At 47.3% G+C, this 24616-nt stretch overlaps 1 protein-coding gene across 1 annotated transcript in view; it reads left to right on the plus strand.

Annotated features, from left to right (window-relative positions):
- The first annotated feature begins 5518 nt into the window (after positions 1–5518).
- LOC119951497 (zinc finger protein 721-like) overlaps positions 5519–24616 on the plus strand; it is a 76502-nt gene continuing 57404 nt past the window's right edge. The window contains exons 1-3 of the mRNA XM_038774706.1: positions 5519–5664; positions 6620–6723; positions 11924–12730. Of these exons, the coding sequence (XP_038630634.1) occupies positions 12032–12730 (699 nt within the window). The 5' untranslated portion in view covers positions 5519–5664; positions 6620–6723; positions 11924–12031. The remainder of the gene's footprint in view (positions 5665–6619; positions 6724–11923; positions 12731–24616) is intronic.

Genomic DNA, 24616 nt, shown 5'->3' on the forward strand with positions numbered 1-24616 from the left:
AATAAAATGAATTGGGTATTTTAAATTTATATTTTAAAAAAGTTAAATGATCTAATGCAGCTTTTTAGGCTCACAGTAAGAAGCTAGTTGGGGCCTTGTGACCAGATAGATGATAAGGGAGAGACTGACTCTTTGTTTTCATAAGAATCCAAGCTGCTAGCATTAGCCATCGTCAGAGGGAAGGAATTAGAACCCACAAGTTCTTCCCCATAGGATGAAGGAGACCCCGGCTAGCAAATATCTAGGTATAACCTATTACCAATTCTAAAGGTCATTGGAGACTCCTCGGATATTAAGGATATTAGAGTCACCATGGAGATAATGAGAGGCTTGAATAAACATTACTTGTTAGGAAGTGGCCAGGATATATAATAATGGGTGGAGCAAAGAGGAGTGACAAGACCGTTTAAAGTGTATATAACCTGTGCTCTTGCATCTGTAAGCTGAGATGAGTTTTGTCTGACTTCTTATGTGGGTTTAAGGCAGACTCGCTCTCCTGGCTGCTTTGAGATCTCTAATAAGCTCTATTGTCAGAATTTAACATGTCTGATCCTTTTCTCCTTTCTCAAGTCTAACAGGGGATAAAGGGGTCTTTTTCAGGATGCCAGCCGGTGATTCGTGGTGTTCCGCAGGGGTCAGTGTTGGGATCACAACAATTCATGATATACAAATTAACAATGTGGAAGAAGGAACTGAGGGCATTGTTGCAGATGAAAGAAATACATACAGATGGAGAAAGCAGGGAGGCTGGAGAGGACTTTGATAGGCAAGGAGAGCAGGCAAAGAAGTTGCAGATGGAATACAGTGTGGAACGGCTTTGGAAACCTGAAGCACAAAGGGACTTAGGAAGCCAAGTCAGGATTTTCTGAAGGTTAACAGTCAGGTTCAGTTGGCAGTTGGGAAGGTGTGGTAGTATGACTAGGGATATTATGGTGCCTGAGAGTGTGAGCTGCTATTGGTGTAGAAGGCTCGCTGCCCATTGGCCCAAGTGTTGTCTTCTCATTGGTCAGGAGGAAGGTAGCTCCGCCTATGAGGCTGAGTATAAGAACCCGTGTTTTCCCAGCAGCCAGGTAATTTCTGTACTCCTGCTGCTGGGCACACTTCTTGTAGATTAAAGCCTTCGATTCGGACTACTCCTTCGTTTCTGTGTTCATTGATCATGCATCAGAAGGCAAATGCAAAGTTTGTATTCATTTCAGTGGGACTAGAATACAAGAGCAGGGATGTACTGTTGAGGGTACATAAGGCCCCATTTGAAACATTGTGAGCAGTTTGGGCCTGTATCTAAGGAAGGATATGCTGGCCTTGGAAAGGGTCCAGAGGAGGTTCACAAGAACAATCCCTGGAATGAAGAGCTCATCATGTAAGGAGTGGTTGAGGACTCTGGGTCTGTATTTGATGGAATTTAGTAGGATGAGCATGGGTCTCATTGAAACTTGTGGAATACTGAGAGGCCTAGATAGACTGGAAGTGGGAAGATGTTTCCACTAGTAGGAGAAACTAGAACCCGAGGGCACAGCCTCAGACTGAAGGGATGAATCCTTTAAAACTGAGCTGAGGAGGAATTTCTTTTAGAATGCCTTTTAGTCAGCGATAGAAAGGTTCTTGATTTAAAAAAATATCTTCATTATTGTCACATTAATACTGCAATAATAATAATAATCATTATTGTCATAAGTAGGCTTACATTAACATTGCAATGAAGTTACTGTGAATGGACCTTAGTCGCCACACTCCGGCGCCTGTTCGGGTCCACTGAAGGAGAATTCAGAATGTCTGAATCACATAACAAGGATGTCTTTCGTAACTTGTGGGAGGAAACTGGAGTGCCTAGAGGAAACCCAGACACGGGGAGAACATGCAGACTCCGCACAGACATTGACCCAAGTCAGGAATCAAACTTCGACTGGCGCTATGAAGCAACAATGCTGACCACTGTCCTACTGTGCTGCCCATAGGGAATTGGAGTTACGGGGAGAAGGCAGGAGAGTGGGGATGAGAATCATATCAACCATGATCAAATAGCAGAGCAGACACAATGTGCCAAATAGCCTAATTCTGCTCCGATGTCTTAAGGCCCACCTGTGGAATTCGCAACCACAGAAAGCAGTCAAGGTCAAATCATTGTCTGTTTCCAACAGTACTTGGGGCGAAGGGGATCAAAGGATATGGGGAAGACGGAATAAGGCTATTGAATTTGATGATCAGCTATGATTGTGATGAATGGCGGAGCAGGCTCAAAGGGGCAAATGGCCTCCGCCTGCTCCTATTTTCTATGTTCCTATCAAAGGTAAAATCTGGGTGGTAATGGTTCAGATTTTACCATTTAGACTGACACAAATATCTCCCAGATCTGGATCCAAATCTTGGACTAAATAGCAAGGTAACTGCTCACTTAATTTACTCAGTCCCATGAGGTCAAAGGAGCTGAACACTAGGGAAGAGGGTGGACTCTGCTGTAATGGGTTGTGAGGTGGAAGAATGTATATGAAGGCAGCAGCAGTGGGGATGAAAATTAATCAATTCTAGAGCGCTACAGCACAGAAAGAGGCCATTTGGCCTGTTGCACTGTTTTCAAAGAGCAGTTGTGATTGGCTGATCAGGAATGATATTTGTGCCAGTTTGAACTGCAGGAAGAAAAATCTGTCTCAGTCCCACCCACATTTTGCACCATCATCCCTGTAGTCAATTTCTCTCTCCTGGCTTGTAACCTATCCCAGTCCTTCTCTTTTGTCCTTTCACTCCCCTCCCTCCGCATCTGGACTTGTTTCCCACCTGTTACGTCTCTGACTTTTCCTGATCTGATAGACCATCATCCAGCTGGAAGATTAACTGCAAGATACTGCAGAGTGTGGTGAACTCAGCCCAATGCATCACACATTGATTCTGTCTACACCTCCCGCTGCCTCAAGAAGGCAGACAGCATTATCAGAGACCCCTCCCACCCAGGCATTGCCTTCCAGACCCTTCCGTCAGGCAGAAGGTACATATGTCTGAAGACCCGCACATCCAGACATAGGAACAGCTTCTTTCCCACAGTGACAAGACTCCTCAATGACTCCCCCTCGGACTGATCTGGTCCCTGTAAGAACACTATTCAAGACACCCTATGCTGCTCTTGTTCATGTATTTGCTTTGTTTGGCCCCTTGATCTGCACTATAACCAAACACTGTTTGTCGACAGGCGCCGGAATGTGGCGACTAGGGGCTTTTCACAGTAACTTCATTGAAGCCTACTCGTGACAATAAGCGATTTTCATTTCATTTCATTTGTCAATGTTCTCTGTCGATTATTCTTTTTGTCTACTATGTACGTACTGTGTACGTTCCCTCGGTCGCAGAAAAATACTTTTCACTGTACTTCGGTTCATGTGACAATAAATCAAATCAAATCAAACTCTGTTTTTTCTTTTCTTTATTTGTTCATGGGATAGGGGCATCGCTGGCTGGCCAGTATTTATTGCCAATTCCTGAGGGCATTTAAGAATCAATCACATTGCTGTGGATCTGGAGTCACATGTAGGCAAATTCCACCATCTGCCTTGGTGGGATTCGAATCCAAGTCCCCAGAACATTACCCAGGGCCTCTGGATTACAAGTCCAGTAACAAGACCACTACGCCGCCTCACTCCACAGAAGCTGCCAGACTGGGCCAATCCTGAAAGAAGTTCGATACCATGCAGGAAAAAGCAGTCTGCTAAATTGCTACCCCTTGCAAACATTTACTCTGTCCACCACCCATGAGCAATCGCAGCAGTGTGTACCATCTACAAGATGTACTGCAGGAATTCGCCATGTTCCATTGGCAGCACCTTCCAAACACAGGACTGCTACCATGTATAAGGACAAGTGCAGCAGGTACCTGGGAACACCATCACCAGGAGAGTCCCCTCCAAGTCACACACCATCCTGACTTTGAAATATATCGCCATTCCTTCACTGTCACTGGGTCAACATCCTGGAACTCCTTCCCAAACAGCACGACAAGTGTACCCACAGTACATGGATGGCAGCTCACCACCACCTTCTCAAGGGGAACTTGGGATGGGCAACAAATGCTAGTCTAGCCAGCGACACCCACATCCCAGAAATAAAATGTGAGAAGATCCAAATCGTAACCAGGGAAGCTGACAGAAAGCTGTCATCATCACTTTACCCATTGGCTTCCTTCAGCTCGCTTGAACAGGCAAGTTTCTCATATAAAATGCTGTGTTTAGTTAACCATTTGCCACCTGCCATCAAGCCCAGGCCCTTGCGGTGAAAGCATTGACTCTTACCCCCAGATCATCTGGTCTCCATCATCTGACTTTCTAAGATTTCCAGCATTCGCTGATTGTAAAGTCAGGAGTCACTCGGTAAAAAGAACAAAATGGAAGGTCTGTCACAACAAGCAAGGCAGAATGGATTAACTACACAAATAATGGTGGACAAGGCAACATTGAGCTGGTGATGGGGGCTCCTGGGTGGTCCAGTGGTTCAGAATCAATACTTTCACCGCCAAAGGCCAGACTTGATTGTAGGTGACAAATGGGTAACTAAATATGAACTGAGTATGGTATTGATAGGAATCATAGAGGAATCATAGAATTTACAGTGCAGACATTGAAAGTGTAAACATTGAATATTTGCTCTTCATAATAATAATCTTTATTAGTGTCACAAGTAGGCTTACATGAACACTGCAATGAAGTTATTGTGAAAATCCCCTAGTCGCTGCACTCCGGTGCCAGTTCGGGTAAAAATCCATCAGTGTCAGTCATACAATCACAGAATTCCTACAATGCAGGAGGCCATTCGGCTCATTGAGTCTGTACCAATCGAGTCAATCACCACAACCCCGCAAAACCACCTAACCATTTGTTATAATCTTTGTTAGTGTCACAAGTAGATTTACATTAACACTGCAATGAAGTTACTGCAAAAATCCCCTAGTTGCCATACTGCAGCACCTGTTTGGGTACAGAGGGAAATTCAGAATGTCCAAATCACCAAACAAGCACGTCTTTTGGGACTTGTGGGAGGAAATCGCAGCATCCGGAGGAAACCCAGGCAGACATGGGAAGAATGTGCAGACTCCGCACAGTTACCCCCAAGCCGGGAATCAAACCTGGGTCCCTAAAGCTGTGAAGCAACAGTGCTAACCACTGTGCTGCCATGCCGCCCATTTCTTAATAAACACATTCAGCCAAATTCACAAGCGTATTCTGCTGGCAGTATTTGTAGAATGTGGGGCTGAAATGTTCCTGCTTTTTCCTGTCTCACTCACTGTGGAGCTGAGGAAGGGAAAAAATAGAAGTGGAATCTGAAATATAAACAGAACATACTGTCAACATCTGTGGAGAGAGAAACAGTTAACGTTTGCGATCTAAATGATCGTTCTACAGAATGGAGAGAATAATTAAGTTTGTAGGAAAACAATAATTTCATAGATTTCTAATGGGTTAGACGTATACATTTGCCCCCTCCAAACAGCAAGTGATCCTTGCACAGTACCTGGTTTGATTGGAGCATGCGCTTTGCGATCTTTTCCATGAGCATGCGCAATGTGACTGGAACCGCGGAGAGCGGGTGAGAAAATGGCGACTGCAGCAAAATAACAAAGTTAGCGGGTGAACAGGCGGAATGGAGCCAGCGAAGTGGGCAGGGAGGCTTCATAAACATTCGGTGCGGGCCATATACCCTGAATCAAAAATTACCGGTCCCGCGATTGCACCGAACAGACCTGTAATGGTTGAACCGCTGTCTGCTCGGTGAGGGGCCAGTGGCTGTGCAGGAGGGCGCATGGGCAGTAATCCTGCTCCAGACAACAGGAGAGAATATTGAGAATTTCTATCCTGGGCCGACACTGATGGATTTTGGAAACTCCTTGTATAGGGTTATAAGGGGCGGATTTGCAACTGAAACTAAGATAAATGTTTGTGTCTTATCGATTTATATTTGTGGATTGCCCCTTAGTGAAGTCCCGAAAGACGTTTTTTTTAGAATTAGAACAGTACAGCACAGAACAGGCCCTTCGGCCCTCGATGTTGTGCCGAGCAATGATCACCCTACTCAAGCCGACATATACCTATACCAGTAACCCAACAACCCCCATTAACCTTATTTTTTAGGACACTAAGGGCAATTTAGCCTGGCCAATCCACCTAACCCGCACATCTTTGGACTGTGGGAGGAAACCGGAGCACCCGGAGGAAACCCACGCACACACGGGGAGGATGTGCAGACTCTACACAGACAGTGACCCAGCCGGGAATCGAACCTGGGACCCTAGAGCTGTGAAGCATTTATGCTAACCACCATGCTACCGTGCCTCCCCTTTGTTTGTTTGTTTGGTGCTTGTTTGCTTGTTTGGTGAATTGGACATTCTGATTTCTTCCTCTGTACCCAGACAGGTGCCGCAGTATGGCAACTAGGGGATTTTCGCAGTAACTTCATTGCAGTGTTAATGTAAGCCTACTTGTGACACTAACAAAATTATAACAAAGGTTTTGTGGTTTTACGGGCTTGTGGTGATAGACTCGATTGGTACAGACTCAATGAGCCGAATGGCCTCCTGCAATGTAGGAATTCTGTGATTGTATGACTGACACTGATGGATTTGGTAATCTCCTTTGTACAGGATATTCAGAGAGGATTTGCAGGTGCGATACTCAAACCAAACATCACACCAAAATCTGACAGTCACACAATTCATCAGGACCCAGATATTCTCAGCCTTTCAATGTAAGTATTGAGCTCCAGATTATCAGCACTTATAGTGTAAAATTTCTTATTCTTGCTCTCTCTCTTAGGAAGATCTAAATTGCCTGTAATCTCTATGATCAGTTTATGGAAACAGATTTTCCTTATCTCTTATCTAAACCTATCATAAACTTGTTGACTTCTGTTGAATCTCCCCTCAATCAGGGTGGTACGGTGGAGCAGTAGTTAGCACTTCAGCTTCGCGGCGCTGAGGACCCGTGTTCGGCCCCGGATCACTGTCCGTGTGGAGTTTGCACAGTCTCCCCGTGTCTGTATGGGTCTCATCCAGCAGGGTAGGTGAATTGGCCAAGCCAAATTTCCCCTTGATTGGTGAAATTTGAATACACTAAATTTATTTTAAAAAAATCTCTTCTCAATCTCCTTTTCTCCAGCAGAACAAGCCTATTTTCTCCAAACTCACCTGACAACTAAAATCCCACATCCCTTGAACCGTTCTGGTAAATCTCTGCACCCTCTCAAGAACGCTCCCATCCTTCATAATGTGTGGTGATCACTGCACAGACCCAGATGTTCTGTGACATCATCACACACCGACAATTGCACAGTGACATCAGCACTGCTCCCAATTATTTCCTCAACTGGGAGATTTTTCTCTGTCTCCCGAGCTTCTGATATCTTTCCAGCTGTAGGATCCAGCAAGAAATTTTAACATTGAAAACAATGAGATAGTTTCAGGGATGGTCATTTTTAATCAATTATCCATAATTTCTAGCTTTTAGTTCTGTATTCTGTTACCTGTGAGAGGTTCCATATCTCTGGGGCTGGTGGGACTTCTTTCTCGTGGTTCTGAATCCACATCCACCCTTTGGTCTGTTTCACCTCCCTGATCACACCTCTGTCATTCTCTAACCCCCTCTAACTCGAATAATGGGTGTAGTTTAGTTCTGTTTAGTACTTTACCGTCACTTGTACTGTCTTCCTAAATGAGATCTTCATCACTGCCATCCCCTGGCCACATGCTGCTGTCTTACCAGCTGTATCTTCCCACGGTATCATTCATAGTCAGGAATTGTTTTTCCTGCGCTATAGTCCATTTCTCTTCGATTTCTGAGCTTATATTGACCATCAAATTCTGCACCATTTTTTTCCCAGTAATTCAATTTGAATGATGTGAAATGTTGACTCTGTTTCTCACTCCGCAGACATAAACATATATTGTCAATCCCCAGTTTCCTGTAGAGAAGTTGTTATCTGAACTTCTTTAACCACAGCAGTTTGTGTGGTGAAGATGCTCCCACAGGTGCTATTAGGTAAGGAGTTATAAGTTATTCACCCAGCGATGGTGGAGGAACAGTGATGTGTACGGAAGGGGGAAGTTTTGGGTATTCTAAAAGACATTAAGGTGGACAAGTCCCCAGGACCGGATGGGATCTATCCCAGGTTACTGAGGGAAGCGAGGGTCGAAATAGCTGGGGCCTTAATAGATATCTTTGCAGCATCCTTGAGCACGGGTGAGGTCCCGGAGGACTGGAGAATTGCTAATGTTGTCCCTTTGTTTAAGAAGGGTAGCAGGGATAATCCAGGGAATAATAGACCTATGAGCTTGACGTCAGTGGTAGGCAAACTGTTGGAGAAGATACTGAGGGATAGGATCTATTCACATCTGGAAGAAAATAGACTTATCAGTGATAGGCAGCATGGTTTTGTGCAGGGAAGGTCATGTCTTACAAACCTAATAGAATTCTTTAAGGAAGTGACAAAGTTAATTGATGAGGGAAGGGCTGTAGATGTCGTATACATGGACTTCAGTAAGGCGTTTGATAAGGTTTCCCATGGCAGGTTGATGGAAAAAGTGAAGTCGTATGGGGTTCAGGGTGTACTAGCTAGATGGATAAAGAACTGGCTGGGCAACAGGAGACAGAGAGTAGTGGTGGAAGGGAGTGTCTCAAAATGGAGAAGGGTGACTAGTGGTGTTCCACAGGGATACGTGCTCGGACCACTGTTGTTTGTGATCTACATAAATGACCTGGAGGAAGGTATAGGTGGTTTGATTAGCAAGTTTGCAGATGATACTAAGATTGGTGGAGTTGTAGATAGCGAGGAGGACTGTCAGAGAATACAACAAAATATAGATAGATTGGAGAGTTGGGCAGAGAAATCGCAGATGGAGTTCAATCCAGGCAAATGCGAGGTGATGCATTTTGGAAGATCAAATTCAAGAGCGGACTATATGGTCAATGGAAGGGTATTGGGGAAAATAGATGTGCAGAGAGATCTGGGAGTTCAGGTCCATTGTACCCTGAAGGTGGCAACGCAGGTTGATAGAGTGGTCATCGGACGGGGTATTGAGTACAAGAGTTGGCAGGTCATGTTACAGTTGTATAGGACTTTGGTTCGGCCACATTTGGAATACTGCGTGCAGTTCTGGTCGCCACATTACCAGAAGGATGTGGATGCCTTGGAGAGGGTGCAGAGGAGATTCACCAGGATGTTGCCTGGTTTGGAGGGTGCTAGTTATGAAGAAAGGTTGAGTAGATTAGGATTGTTTTCGTTGGAAAGACAGAGGTTGAGGGGGGACCTGATTGAGGTCTACAAAATTATGAGAGGTATGGACAGGGTGGATAGCAACACGCTTTTCCCAAGAGTGGGGGTGTCAGTTACAAGGGTGAGAGGGGGAAAGTTTAAGGGAGATGTGCGTGGAAAGGTTTTTACGCAGAGGGTGGTGGGTGCCTGGAACGCTTTACCAGCGGAGGTGGTAGAGGCGGGCAAGATAGCATCATTTAAGAAGCATCTAGACAGGTATATGAATGGGCGGGAACAGAGGGAAGTAGACCTTGGAAAATAGGAGACAGGTTTAGATAATGGATCTGGATCGGTGCAGGCTGGGAGGGCCGAAGGGCCTGTTCCTGTGCTGTAATTTTCTTTGTTCTTTGTTCACTTTGTATGTCCAAATCAACAACAATAACATTTTGTATTTATGTAGCACCTTTTGTGTAATAGTATATTCCAAGTTTTTTCACAGGAGTATTACAAAGCAACATTTGAAACTGAAGCAACATGAAGAGATGTAAGGGAAGATAAACAAATGTTTAGTCAAAGAGGTGGTTTTAAGGAGCAGTTTCAAAAGGGGAAAGTGAGGTGGAGAGGCTTCATAAGGAATTTCAGAGATTGGGATCTTGGAAATTGACCACCAATGGTGCCAGAATTAGAGAATTACAGAATTAGAGGAGCACAGATATCTCAGAGGATTGTGAGGCTGGAGGAGATTACAGCGATAAGGAGGGGAGAGACCATGGAGGGATTTGAAAATATGGATGAGCAATTTAAACTTTGGTTGCATCTTAAATTAGAACGTTTGTAGGTCAATGAGCACAGGGGTGATGGTGAACAAGACTTGTTGCGAGTAAACTCACGTGCGGCAGAGTTTTGGATGACCCCAAGATTACAGGGAGGTTGAATGGGGGAGGCCGACTGGAAGTGTGTTAGGATAGTTAAATCTACAGGTTACAAAGGAATGAATCATAGAATCCCAACATGCAGATGGGGAGGCCATTTGGCTCATCTAGTCTGCACCGATCCTCTGAAAGAGCAACACCCTACGCAGGCCCAATTCCCCTGCCCTATCCCCACAATGACACCTAGGGGGAATTTAGCATAACCAATCCACCTCACCTGTACATGTTTGAACTGTGAGAGGAAACCGGAGCACCCAGAGGAAACCCACGCAGACATGGGGAGAATGTGCAAACTTCACAGTCACCTGAGGTTGGAATTGAACCTGGGTCTCTGGCACTGTGAGGCAGCAGTGCTAACCACAGTGCAAGGGCTGGTTTAGCTCAGTGGGCTAGATAGCTGGTTTGTAATGCATCATAAGGCCAGCAGTGCGGGTTCAATTCCCGTACTGGCTTACCTAGCAGGCGCCGGAATGTGGCGACTCGGGGCTTTTCACAGTAACTTCATACTTGTGACAATAAAATATTATTATATTTCAGTGAAAGGGATGGAATCATTGGCTGATAGTGGAATTTGAAACAGAGATTGAAGACAATATCTAAAAGATGGAAATTTCTGTCCATTTAGTAATGGGTGTCAGACAAGTGAGGACAGTGTGTGACGTGTTCACAGACACCTGCTACCCTCTGCCTTCCTGGTGCTGGAGTTTGAGGTTTTGTGAGATTCTGCCCCAAGTTCTGGTTTAGTTTTAGGTCTATTAAATCTCTCTCCCACCCCCTGCCTCTGCCACTCCCCCTCTCTGGCTTATTCTCTCTTCTCATACACAGTTCTCTAACACAGCAGGTTGTGGATGTTCCATAATTGAATATATTTCATGTTGAGATGGAGAGATTTCTGATATTTCAGGGTTATGGGGAACTGGCAGGAAAGTGGAGTTGCAACCCAACATTAGCCACAATTGTTTTCATACAATCTCTACACTGTACCAGGAAACCAGTCAGCCCATCGAGTCTGCACTGGCCCTCCGAAAGAGCAACCCAACTAAACCCAATCCTGCGCCCAACCAGTCCAACCCCCCATAACCCAACCTGCGTATTCCTGGACACGAAGGGGTAATTTAGCATAGCCAATCAAGGACTGGTTAGGTGAATTGACCGTGCTAAATTGCCCATTATTGTCCAAAGTTGTGCAGGTTAGGTAGGTTACAGAAGTAGGATAGGGGAGTGGGCGTAAACAGGGTGCTCATGCAGAAGGTCGGTGCAGACCCGATGGGCTGGATGACTTGCTTCTTCACTGTAGGGACTCTTATGAACCTGCACATCTTTGGACTGTAGGAGGAAACCATAGCACCCGGAAGAAACCCACGTAAATACGGGAGAATGTGCAAGCTCCACACAGGCAGTCACCCAATGACGGAAATTAACCGGGTTCCCTGGTGCTGTGAGGCAGCAGTGCTAACCACTTTGTCACCATGCTGTTTTGAATGACAGAGCAGACTCTCTATTTTGTCTTCCCTCGTCATCATTTCTGATATTGTTATAGAGTCGGAGTGTTGTGCAGGTCCAGACCAGGTGACAGTTTCTCTTCCCTGAAGGACATTAGTGAACCAGTTGGATTTTTACGACAATCCAGCAGTTTTAATGGTCACTTTTTCTGAGTGCCGGCCCCACAAATTACCAGATTAATTCAGCTCAATTTCACAACCTGCCTTTGTGTTTTTGTGGGTTCTCTCTCACTCCCTTTTTTCTGTTTTAAATCAATTTCACAGGGTATTAGAATGGGAAGATTTTTGTTGGGAAATTGAAACCAAACATCATATCAGGATCTGACAGAGTATCTCGATTCATCAGGACCTGAGGATCATCAGCCTTTGAAAATGGACAGTGAAAGCTTTCATCACACTGAGGTGAGACTGTGGAAATGCCGGGATTGTGGGAAAGGATTCAATTACCCATCAGACCTGGAAACGCATCGCCGCAGTCACACTGGGGAGAGACCGTTCACGTGTTCCGAGTGTGGGAAAAGATTCACTCAGTCATCTAACCTGTTTAAACACCAACGGGTTCACACTGAAGAGAGACCTTTTAAATGTTCAGAATGTGGCAAGTGCTTTAAAAATTCCGCAAACCTGATGACCCATCAACGTGTTCACACCGAGGAGAAACCGTTCAGGTGCTCTCACTGTGGGACTGAGTTCAAGACAACATCTCAACTCACTGTGCACCAGCGAATTCACACTGGACAGAGGCCGTTTACTTGCTCCAAGTGTGGGAAGGGATTCAGTCAGACATCCACCCTGTGGAGACACCAGCGAGTTCATACTGACGAGAGACCTTTTGAATGCTCAGACTGCGGGAAGTGCTTTAAAAGTTCAGAGGAACTGATATCCCATCAACGTGTTCACACTGACGAGAGACCATTCAGATGCTCTCACTGCGGGACTGGCTTCAGGTGGTCGTCTCAACTCACCGCACACCAGCAACTTCACACTGGGGAGAGACCGTTCACCTGCTCCCAGTGTGGGAAGAAATTCACTCAGTCAGCCCACTTGCTGAAACACCAGCAAATTCACAAGTAACAACAGTGATTGGGTTTCGCGAATAATCATAACCAGGATCGAACCATGTTCATTGTGGACTGTTTCTGCTGTAGTTCATAACTCCAATCTGTTTACAGTATCTAGAACTCTGGATAAGAATGAAATAAATGAGCTTTGTGCTAAATACTGTATTGAATCTTTTCCATATCTCTGACACAAGTTAGCTCCTTTTGAAGGGCTATCGCTCTCCTGTCTCCTCCATTCTCACCTCCAATACCCAAGTGTGAGGAGCTCAATCACTAAGATTGAGACAATCATTGGATAGGCATATGGACGATAAGGGAATAGCGTAGAGGGCCTTTACAGGGGTTTCACAGGACGGCGCAACATCGAGGGCCAAAGGGCCTGCACTGCGCTGTAATGTTCTATGTTCTAATCCGATTTGCTGCCTCTGCTGCCTCCCTCCCTCCCACTGGCCCATCAGGAGAAACTTTCTGTTAAGATCCCAGTTGTCCAAGCCCTGATCTCACATTTTTCTCCAGTTTCTCTCCCATCTCCCCTCATACCCTTTCACTGTCATCTTGTCCACGACAACCACCTCCTGCTCCATCCACCCTATTCTCATTAATCTTCTAATCCTGCGACATCCCCATGTTAGCTGATACTGTTAACGATTCTCTTTTCTGGTACTGTCTATCTCATCTTTAAATGCACCAATATCATTCGCTCTAAAACAAAACCCTAAACCTGCTCATCTTTCTCAATTCCCATATCATCTGTAACCTCCCTTCTCCAAAGTCCTTGTTCTTGGTGTCCTCCAAGGATCTATCCTTGGCCCCTCATACTTGTCATTTACATGCTGCCACCAGGCAACATTATCCAAACGTACCATGTTGGCTTTCACATGTACACTGACAACGCCCAGCTCTACATCACCGCCATCCAACTCCACTCCTCCACAGTTACTAAATTATCAAACTGCTTATCCCACATCCAGTACTGGATGAGCGGAAATGTCCTCCCATTAAAAATTGGGAGACCGTAGCCATTGTCTTCAGTCACCACTACAAATTCCGTTCCCTAACTACCGATTCCATCCCTCTCCCTGGGAACTGTCTTGTGGCTCAACCACGCTCCTGACAATCTCCGTGTTGTATTGAATAGGATGAGTTTTTGACCACATATCCACGTCACCACTAATACCAAATTGTTACACCCCGACCCAAGGTCATGGGGTCTGCACTATCAGGTGCCCCATTGCTTCACCGGACTGAATATAGGTCAGGCATGGGAGACCCTTCAGGGAGTAGGAGTGCATTTGAATAGATAAATGAATAGTGCGTTCTTCTAAACAGTCATCGCTTCCAAGTGGTTGCTCGTCTGGGACTTTATACTGGTGATGAGGATGGAATTGGCCAGGCCAACCATGGTCCCGTCGCGGGACCTTTTCAAGGAGCAATGTCTTGACACACCAGGAATGCCCACTCAAAGTGGATGGATGTTCACCACATGTACACAACAATGTCAGGAGGCACAATTGAGAAGCTCCACTGAACTATCAGTCCCCATGAACTTCCCGAGATTTTGGTGTCGGACAAAGGCATAACTTTAACGAGTGCGGAATTTGGGGATTTCCTGAAAACGGTGCCAACCTTGTGAGGACTGCACCTTATCACCCGTCCTTCAATGGGTTCGTTGAGCAGGCGGTGCAGACTTAGTTAGGGATGCAGAAGCAGACGTTTAGTTCTCAGGAGACTCATCTGGCCCGATTCTTATTCTACTACCCACCGCACTGCACACCACTACCAGCGTTGCACCCTCTGAGCTGATAATGGGCCGTTGGATGCGCATGTGGTTGAGCCTTTTCCTGCTTGATATCGGGTGAAAAGTCTGCTATTGGCAGGACCACTACGACGCATGTTGACCCAGGCCCATCACAGAATTGTCTTTGGGTGACAGTCTATGTCTGCAATTTCGCCAACTGCTTGTGTGGACCCTGGGATAGTGGCTAAGCGATCAGGGCCGGTCTTGTACTCTGTGCGTGTACTGGGGAAGGAGTTGAATAGGCACATGGACCACCTCCACAGCCACGCCTAACAGGTCTTCAAACCCACCTGGAGTTCCCTGGTCAGCGGTACCTCTTCCTGCAGCACAGCTGCCATTGACCTCTTGTGAGGAAGAGCTACCTCTTTATCTGGAAATGGGGGCTGCCGACTCATCGGACCCCGATTCTCACATGGAGACTCAACCAACAGATGTAGTAACAGGCCTGGTGATGCCTACCGAACCCAGCACGGTGGAACCACCCAGGCATTTACCATAGATTTACCATAGAATTTACAGTGCAGAAGGAGGCCATTCGGCCCATCGAGTCTGCACCGGCTCCTGGAAAGAGCACCTTACCCAAGGTCAACACCTCCACCCTATCCCCATAACCCAGTAACCCCACCCAACACCAAGGGCAATTTTGGACACAAAGGGCAATTTATCATGGCCAATCCACCTAAGCTGCACATCTTTGGACTGTGGGAGGAAACTGGAGCACCCGGAGGAAACCCACGCAGACACGGGGAGGATGTGCAGACTCCACACAGACAGTGACCCAAGCCGGAATCAAACCTGGGACCCTGGAGCTGTGAAGCAATTGTGCTATCCACAATGCTACCGTGCTGCCATTTATCACAGTCATAGAATTTAAAGTGCAGAAGGAGCCATTCGGCACATCGAGTCTGCACCGTCTCTTGGAAAGAACACCCAGTATGTATGTGTGTGTCTCTGTCACTGCAGTATGTGTGTGTGCATGACACTGCAGCATACGTGCTTGTCTGCGTCACTTCAGTATGTATGTGCGTTTGTGTGTATCACTGAAGTATATACATGTGTGTGTGTGTGTGTGTGTGTGTCACTGAAGTATATACGTGTGTAAATGCAGTTTGTATGTTTGTGCCTGTGGGTGTGTCACTGCAGTATGTATGTATATACGTGTCTGAGTGTGTCACTGCAGTATGTACATGTGTGGGCGTTTCACTGTCGTGTACACATATGTGTCACTGCACTATGTACGTATGTGTGCCTGTCACTGCAGTATGTACGTGTGGATGTGACTGCAGTATTTCATAGAATTTACAGTGCTGAAGGACGCTATTCGGCCCATCGAGTCTGCACTGGCTCTTGGAAAGAGAACCCTGTACGTACATGTGTTTATGTCTGTCAATGCAGTATGTACGTGCATGTGCCGACACTGCAGTATGTATGTGTGGGCGTGTCACTGCAGTATGTATGGATGGATTTGTTTATTGTCATGTGTACCGAGGTACAGTGAAAAGTATTTTTCTGCAAGCAGCTCAACAGATCATTCAGTATCACATGGGAAGAAAAGGGAATTAAACAAATTTCAAGAAAATACATAATAGGGCAACACAAGATATACAATGTAACTACATAAGCATTGGCATCGGATGAAGCATACATGGGTGCAGTGTTAATGAGATCAGTCAATAAGGGTCATTTAGGAGTCTGGATACAGTGGGGAAGAAGCTGTTTTTGAGTCTGTTTGTGCGTGTTCTCAGACTTTTGTATCTCCTGCCTGATGGAAGAAGTTAGAAAAGTGAGTAAGGCAGGTGGGAGGGATCCTTGATTATGCTGCCCGCTTTCCCCCGGCAGCGGGTGGTGTAGATGGAGTCCGTGGATGGGAGGCAGGTTTGTGTGATGGACTGGGCGGTATTCATGACTCTCTGAAGTTCCTTGCAGTCCTGGGCCGAGCAGTTGCCATACCAGGCTATGATGCAGCCCGATAGGATGCTTTCTATAGTGCACCTGTAAAAGTTAGTACGGGTTAATGTGGACATGCCGAATTTCCTTAGTTTCCTGAGGAAGTATAGGCGCTGTTGTGCTTTCTTGGTGATAGCGTCGACGTGAGTGGACCAGGACAGATTTTTGGTGATGTGCACCCAACTGGTGACAGTGGGGAAGAAGCTGTTTTTGAGACTGCTAATGAATTTGAAACTGTTAACCATCTCCACCTCGGTCCCGTTGATGCTGACAGGGGTGTGTACATAGAACAGTACAGCACAGAACAGGCCCTTCGGCCCTCAATGTTGTGCCGAGCCATGATCACCCTACTCAAACCCATGTATCCACCCTATGCCCATAACCCAACAAACCCCCCCTTAACCTTACTTTTATTAGGACACTACGGGCAATTTAGCATGGCCAATCCACCTAACCCGCACATCTTTGGACTGTGGGAGGAAACCGGAGCACCCGGAGGAAACCCACGCACACAGGGGGAGGACGTGCAGACTCCATACAGACAGTGACCCAGCCGGGAATCGAACCTGGGACCCTGGAGCTGTGAAGCATTTATGCTAACCACCATGCTACCCTGCTGCCTACAGTACTTTGCTTCCTGAAGTCAATGACCAGCTCTTTAGTTTTGCTGGCATTGAGGGAAAGATTGTTGTCGTTACACCACTCCACTAGGTTCTCTATCTCCCTCCTGTATTCTGACTCGTCGTTATTCGAGATCCGGCCCACTATGGTTGTATCGTCAGCAAACGTGTAGGTGGAGTTGGAACCAAGTTTTGCCACGCAATCGTGTGTGTACAGGGAGTAGAATAGGGGGCTAAGTACGCAGCCTTGCGGGGCACCGGTATTGAGGACTATTGTGGAGGAGGTGTTGGTGTTCATTCTTACTGATTGTGGTCTGTTGGTTAGAAAATCGAGGATCCAGTTGCAGAGTGGAGAGCCAAGTCCTAGGTTTTGGAGCTTTGATATGAGCTTGGCTGGGATTATGGTGTTGAAGTAAGAGCTGTAGTCAATAAATAGGAGTCTGATGTAGGAGTCCTTGTTTTCGAGATGCTCTAGGGATGAGTGTCGGGCCAGGAAAATGGTGTCTGATGTGGACCGGTTGCGACGGTATGCGAATTGAAGTGGGTCAAGGCGATCCGGGAGTATGGAGGTGATGCACTTCATGATCAGCCTCTCGAAGCACTTCATTACAACTGACATCAGGGCCACCGGGCGATAGTCATTGAGGCACGTTGCCTGGATCTTCTTTGGTACCGGTATGATAGTGGTCTTCTTGAAGCAGGTGGGGACCTCGGAGTGGAGTAGGGATATGCTAAAGATGCTGTGAATACCTCTGCCAGCTGGTCTGCGCAGGCTCTGAGTGCACGACCAGGGATCCCGTCCCGGCCCATCGCCTTCCGTGGGTTCACTTTCAGGAAGGCCGATCTGACTTTGGAAGCTGTGATGGTGGGTATGGGTGAATTATGGGCTGCTGGGGCACTCAACAGCGGATTGTTGGTTACCTGCTTGAACCGAGCATAGAATGCATTAAGTTCATCGGGGAGGGGTGCACTGCTGCCAGAAATACTGCTCGGCTTCGCTTTGTAGCTCGTTACGTTGTTTAATCCTTGCCACAACCGCCGAGAGTCTGTTTGTGACTGCAGCTTAATTTGATATTCTCTCTTGGCATCTCGGATGGCTTTGCGGAGGTCGTACCTGGATTTCTTGTATAGGACAGGGTCGTCTGCCTTGAACGCCTCAGATCTGTCCTTCAGTAGGGAGTCAATCTCGCGGTTGAGCCATGGTTTCCGGTTGGGGAACGTACGTACTGCTTTCTTTGGCACGCAGTCGTCCACACATTTGCTGATGAAGTCTGTGACGGTGGTGGCATACTCATTTAAGTTAGTCGCTGAGTTCTTAAAAATGGACCAGTCCATTGACTCGAAGCAGTCACATAAGAGCTCTTCTGTCTCCTCGGACCAGCACTGCACAACCTTCTTAGCTGGATTCTCCCGCTTGAGTTTCTGCTTGTATGCCGGGAGAAGGAGCACCGTCTTAGGGTCTGATTTCCCAAAATGCGGTCGGGGGATGGAACGGTCGGCGCCCTTGATTTTTGAGTAGCAGTGGTAAAGAGTGTTGTTGCCCCTGGTAGGACAGGAGATGTGCTGGTGGAATTATGGCAGTACACTCTTGAGGTTGGCCTTGTTGAAGTCTCCGGCCATGATGAACAAGGCCTCTGGGTGTTCTGTTTTGTAGTTGTTTCTGACTGTGTGCAGTTCATCCAGCGCCTTCCTCACTTCTGCCTGGGGTGGGATGTAGACCGCTGTGATAATGGCTGAATTGAACTCACGCGGAAGATAGTATGGGCGGCATTTTACGGTCAGGTATTCCATGTCTGGCGAGCAGTAGGTCACCAGGGTCGCCACATCCAAGCACCAGGAGGAGTTGATGAGGAGGCAAACCCCTCCACCCTTCGCTTTGCCTGAAGATGCCATGCGGTCCGCCCGGTGAATAGAGGAACCTTCAGGTTGTATGGCACAGTCCGGTGAGGTGGGGGTGAGCCATGTCTCTGTGAAACAGAGCACACAGCAGTCTCTTACTTCCCTCTGAGAGGTAAGTCTGGCGTTAAGTTCATCCAGCTTGTTTTCAATCGCTTGGACGTTTGCCAGGAGTATGCTGGGGAGAGGGGTCTTGAAACCGCGTTGCTTCAGTCTAACCTGCAGACCACCGCGTTTCGCTCGCTTCCTCGGTCGCCGGCTGCTGCTGGATGATCCTGGGATCCGATGGGAGACATCAGCCCTTGTAGAAGGTAGGTGGTTGCGTCTGGCGGGGTCCAGGACGCTAGCGGGGTCCAGGGCGCTGTTTACATATCCGTGGTCACATCTGGCAGGGTCCTGGGCGCTGGTTGAGGTAGAGAGGTTGCTAGGGGGGTGAGTTTGCTATCCGGATGGGTCCCAGCGTTCTGCAGGCTCGGGAATACCTTGCAGCGCGTTCGGGTCCTCGCGCGCGGTCTTCGCCATTTCTGGGGTCCTGGGTCGTGGGCAGGGGCTTCTTGAGGCAGGTTGGGCTGGGTCCCGTGGTCTGTTTCCTCCCTGGGCGCTCCTGGGGTCGGATCTTGAAGTAGGCACGGTGGGGCCTCCATGTGGATTTTTCTTTCTTCCATCACCAGGTAAATCGGGTCGCTGGGCGGGTCTCTCGGGGTCGCGTTGGGTCGGGTCTTGCCGTCGGGGGTTCGGGTCGGGAGCTCCGGGGACTAGGCCGAGCGATCCGGAGGCTGGCGTCGGTAGTTAGGCTGGGTTTGGAGCTCCGAGGCCCGGATCGGCTCCAAATGAAGGTTGGGGCTTTACTTCCGGTTTGGGCCTGATCATCTTCCAGGTCACAGAGGTCAGGTCGGGTCAAAAGGTCTCCAAGGGCCTCGGAGGATCTTCAAGCCTGCAAGAGAAGATAAAAGAGAGAGGTTAGTAATAATGTTAGCTTTAGAATTAATTTTTAAAAGATTAGAACGAGTATAAGTTAAGTAAAAAGTGGATCTGTTGGGGAGAGCTTGCAGAGAGTCGCCTCGCTCCGGCGCCATCTTGAATGCTTGTATGTGTGTGTGTCGACCCAGCATGTACATGTGTGTTAGCCTGAGACGTCGGTCTCCAGTCCGATATATTCCTCCGGGTCTGGGATAGCGGACACCTGAGAGATAGCCACAAAAGCAGAGCTTGAAAGATCTTCCCCCTCCAACCATCAAGATGGATGACGTATCGGACTTGGGAGGGAGGAAGGGGTGTTATATCGAGACTCAAGGTCACAGGGTCTGCACCATGTGGTTCCCTCATAGTTTCACCCGAGTATGGTCTCCCCAGATTAGGGGACGGAGCTACACCCTTAACCTAGGTGACCTTGGGACATAAACACCCCGGCCCAAGTGTGGGCTCGGCGCAGGAGATCCTTCGGGGAGTAGGTGTGTATTCGAACAGGTAAATAAATAGTGTTTTTCTAAACTGTCATCGCTTCCGAGTGGTTGCTCTCCTGGGACCTTACACAGATACTTAAATCTCCAAAATGTTGCCCGTCTCCTCCCCACCCAAGCTCATGGGCTGCTTAAACCCTCATTTGATAGAATCTCTACAGCGCAGAAGGAGGCCACTTGGCCCATCAAGACTGCACCAACCCTTGGAAAGAGCACCCTACCTAGCCCCATGCTTGACCTATCCCCATAACCCAGTAACCCCATCTAACCTTTGAACATTACAGGGCAATTTAGCATGGCCAATCCATCTAACCTGCATACCTTTGGACTATGGGAAGAAACCCACACAGACATGGGGAGAAACTGCAAACTCCACACAGTCACCCGAAGCTGGAATTGAACCTGGGTCCCTGGCGCTCTGAGGCAGCAGTGTCAACCACTGTGTCATGTGCCGCACACGTCTGTGTTACCTTTAGACTTGACGATTTCAATATATTCCTGGCCAGCCTCACACATTCACCCCACCCCCACACGGAAATATGAGATCATCCAAAACTCTGCTGCTCGTGTGCTTTCTCACACCAAATCCCGTTCACCCATCACACCTGAGATTTCTGACATACACTGCTCCTGGCAAATGTCTTGCTTTTGAAATCCACATCTTTGCTTCCAAATCCCTCCATGGCCTCATTCCGCCCTATCTCTGTAATCTCCAGTCACAACCCTGTGAGATATCTGCTGTCCTCAGTCTGGCCTCTTGAACATTCCTGATTTGAATCACTGCACCATTGGTGACTGTGTCTTGATGTGAAGCTCTGAAAATCCCTTTCTAAACCTCTCCACCTCTCTCTCCTGATTAAAGATGTTTCTTAAATTCTACCTCTCCAGTCCAGGCTGTGTCCAGTTACCCTAATATCACCCCATCTGACTTGTCAATTTTTTCTTTATGAAAATCCTCTGAAGCACCTTGGGTTATTTTATTAAACATATTCTATAAATATAAGTTGTCCCTGTTTCATGACAGCCAGATTGTGCACAGCAAGATTCCACAAATTGCAATCAGACTGACGTACTAATCCATTTTCTTTGGGTAGTGTTAGTTAAAGCAGGAATGTTGGTCCGACTGCATCAGGATAACTCGCCTGTTGACAGTATGCGGAGTTGTTGAGCTCTCCTGAACTGAGAGTGGAGCTCATTGAGCTGTCGGGCCTGCACTGTACCTTGAAGAACCGCTGTCTAGGATCTTTCCTCTTCATTCACTGACTCTCAGCTGAAGTTGTTTCTGTAGTAAAATAGCTGAACTTTGAATATCAATCCCAATGTAATTTTAAAAAGAATTGAGAGTACCTAATTACTTGTTTACAATTAAGCAGCAATTTAGTGGGGCCAATCTACCTATCCTGGGTCCTCAGTGCCGTAGGCTAACCACTGCACCACCATGCCATCCAATCTCAATCTTCGGTGCAAAATCTACAACTTTAAAATCAGCTGTTTTTGTGTTCATTCAGCATCTTTCACTCACTCAGGACATCCCAAAGGGATTCAACGTCAATGATATATTTTGAAGGAAGAATGAGCAGAGGCAGTATAAAATAAACGGGCCCATTTTAAACAGCACAGGAAGTTTGTGGACACAAATCATAGTGTTTCTCAAGTGCAGTGGTTATCACAGTCGCCGAATACGCGCAAAAGGTTGAAACAAGGCAGATATGTTCACCGACAGTTTTAATCTGAGTGAGGAAAAGATCAATAATTTACCTTTGTTGCTGAATATTAACTGAATACAGTATCATACACTGCTATACAATTCATTACATTTCTGTCCCTCCTCAGTTCTACAGAAGAGCCACATGAACTTGAAACATTAACTCTGTTGCTCTCTCCACAGATGCAGCCAGACCTGCAGACTTTATGCAACATTTTCTGTTTTTATTTCAGATTTGCTGCAGTATTTTTCTTTTATTTGAGTTATTTGAAAAAAAGCTGTCATGTACGATGGGCCGAATGTCCTCCTAAGGGTCCAGAGGAGGTTCACAAGAATGATCCCTAGAATGAAGAGCTTGTCTTATGAGTAACGGTTGAGGACTTTGGGTTTGTACTCATGGAGTTCGGAAGGATGAGGGGGAATCTTATTGAAATTTACAGGATACTGCGTGGCCTGGATAGAATGGACATGAAGAGAATGTTTCCACTTGCAGGAAAAACTAGAAGCAGAGGACACCATCTTGAGACTAAAGGGACGATCCTTTAAAACAGATGAGGAGGAATTCCTTCTGCCAGAGGGTGGTGAATCTGTGGAATTCTTTGCCGCAGAAGGCTGTGGAGGCCAAATCACTGAGTGTGTTTAAAACAGATAGATTGGTTTTTTAAAAATAAACAATTTTAATGAGGTTTTTTTGGCATTGTAAACAGTAGAATTACAGAACGAGAACACAAAAGGACTGTACAGTAAACAAAGTACATAGTACAATTGCCATAGCCCGTCCCACCCAGACCTGCCTAATTGACCCCTATACTACATTCCCCTAACCCTCCCTCGTTGACAATTAATTCTCCACAAAGAAGTCAAGTCAATGAATGGCTGCCACCTCTGGGCGAACCCTAACGTCTCTCTCAAAACAAACTTGATTTTCTCTAAGCCCAGGAAACTCACCATATCTGACAGCCAGGCTTCCGACTTCAGGGGCTTTTGAGTCCCTCCAAGCTAGAAGTATCTGTCTCCGGGTTACCAGGGAAGCAAAGGCCAAGACATCGGCCTCTTTCTCCCCCTGGACTTCCGGGGCTTCTGAAACCCCCAAAATCACCACCTCTGAACTCATTGCCACCCTCGTGTTCAATACTCTAGACATGACGTCCTTGAACCCCTGCCAGGATCCCAAAACATGTGGACATGGTCTGCCGGTCCTCTCAGACACTTCACACACCTGTCCTCTACCCCGAAGAATCTGCTCATCCGGGACACTGCCATGTGGGCCCGGTGGACAACCTTAAATTGAATCAGGCTGAGCCTGGCACATGTTGCAGTCCCATTAACCGTGCTGGTCCGCCAACAGGCCTTCCTCAATCTCCCCTCCCAACTCCTCCCATTTATGCCTCAGCTCCTCAGTCTGCGTCTCCGCCCCAATGAGCTCCTTGTAAATATCCGAGAAACTTCCCTCCCCCACCCATCCTCTAGACACTATCTTATCTTGGATCCCCCTTAGTGGCAAGAGTGGAAATGATGGCACCTGCCTGCGCAAAAGGTACTGCACCTAAATATACCGGAATTCATTCCCCCTTGTCAACCAATCTTGGCCTCCAGCACCCTCAAGCTGGGGAAGCTCCCTTCCAAAAACAAATCTCCCAGCCAGTCAATCCCCGCCCTCCGCCATACCCGAAACCCCCCCCCCCCCCCCGTCCAACCTCCCCGGGCCAAACCGGTGGTTGTCACATATCGGGGACCAGACCGGTGCTCCCGTTGCTCCCATGTGCCTCCTCCACTGTCCCCAGATCCGAAGGGCCACCACCACTACAGGACTGGTGGAGAAGCGCACCAGCGGGAACGGAAGAGGCGCTGTCACCAACGCCCCCAGACTGATACCACTGCATGAGGCTGCCTCAACCCGCTCCCAAGCCAACTCTCCCCCCACCACCCACTTCCTTATCATGGCTATGTTGGCCACCCAATAATAGTTGCTGAAATTCGGCAGTGCAAGCCACCCTTCCCCCCCGGTTCCGCTCGAGCGTCACCCTCTTTACTCGTGGGGACTTGTCCACCCATACAAAGCCCAAAATGATCTTGCTTACCCTCTTAAAAAAGGAACGTGGAATGAAAATAGGGAGACACTGGAATACGAATCAGAATCTCGGGAGGACAGTCATTTTAACTCTGTACTCTCCCAGCTAAGGACAGCGGGAGCGCATCCCACCTCCGAAACTCCCCTTGCATTTGATTTACCAGCCGGGACAGGTTCAGCTTGTGTAGTCGACCCCACTTGTATTCCCAGGTACCTGAAACTATCCCCAACTAACCGGAACGGCAGCTCCCTCAGTCGGTCCCCTTGGCCCCTCTCCTGAACTACAAACATTTCACTTTTTATCATATTCAATTTGAACCTCGAAAAACCGGCCGAATTCCCTCAGGGTCGCCATGATTCCGTCCATCCCCGTCATAGAGTCCGAAACGTAGAAGAGCA

This window comes from Scyliorhinus canicula, chromosome 17 (genome assembly GCF_902713615.1).
Source record: "Scyliorhinus canicula chromosome 17, sScyCan1.1, whole genome shotgun sequence".
Classification (NCBI taxonomy): Eukaryota; Metazoa; Chordata; class Chondrichthyes; order Carcharhiniformes; family Scyliorhinidae; genus Scyliorhinus; species Scyliorhinus canicula.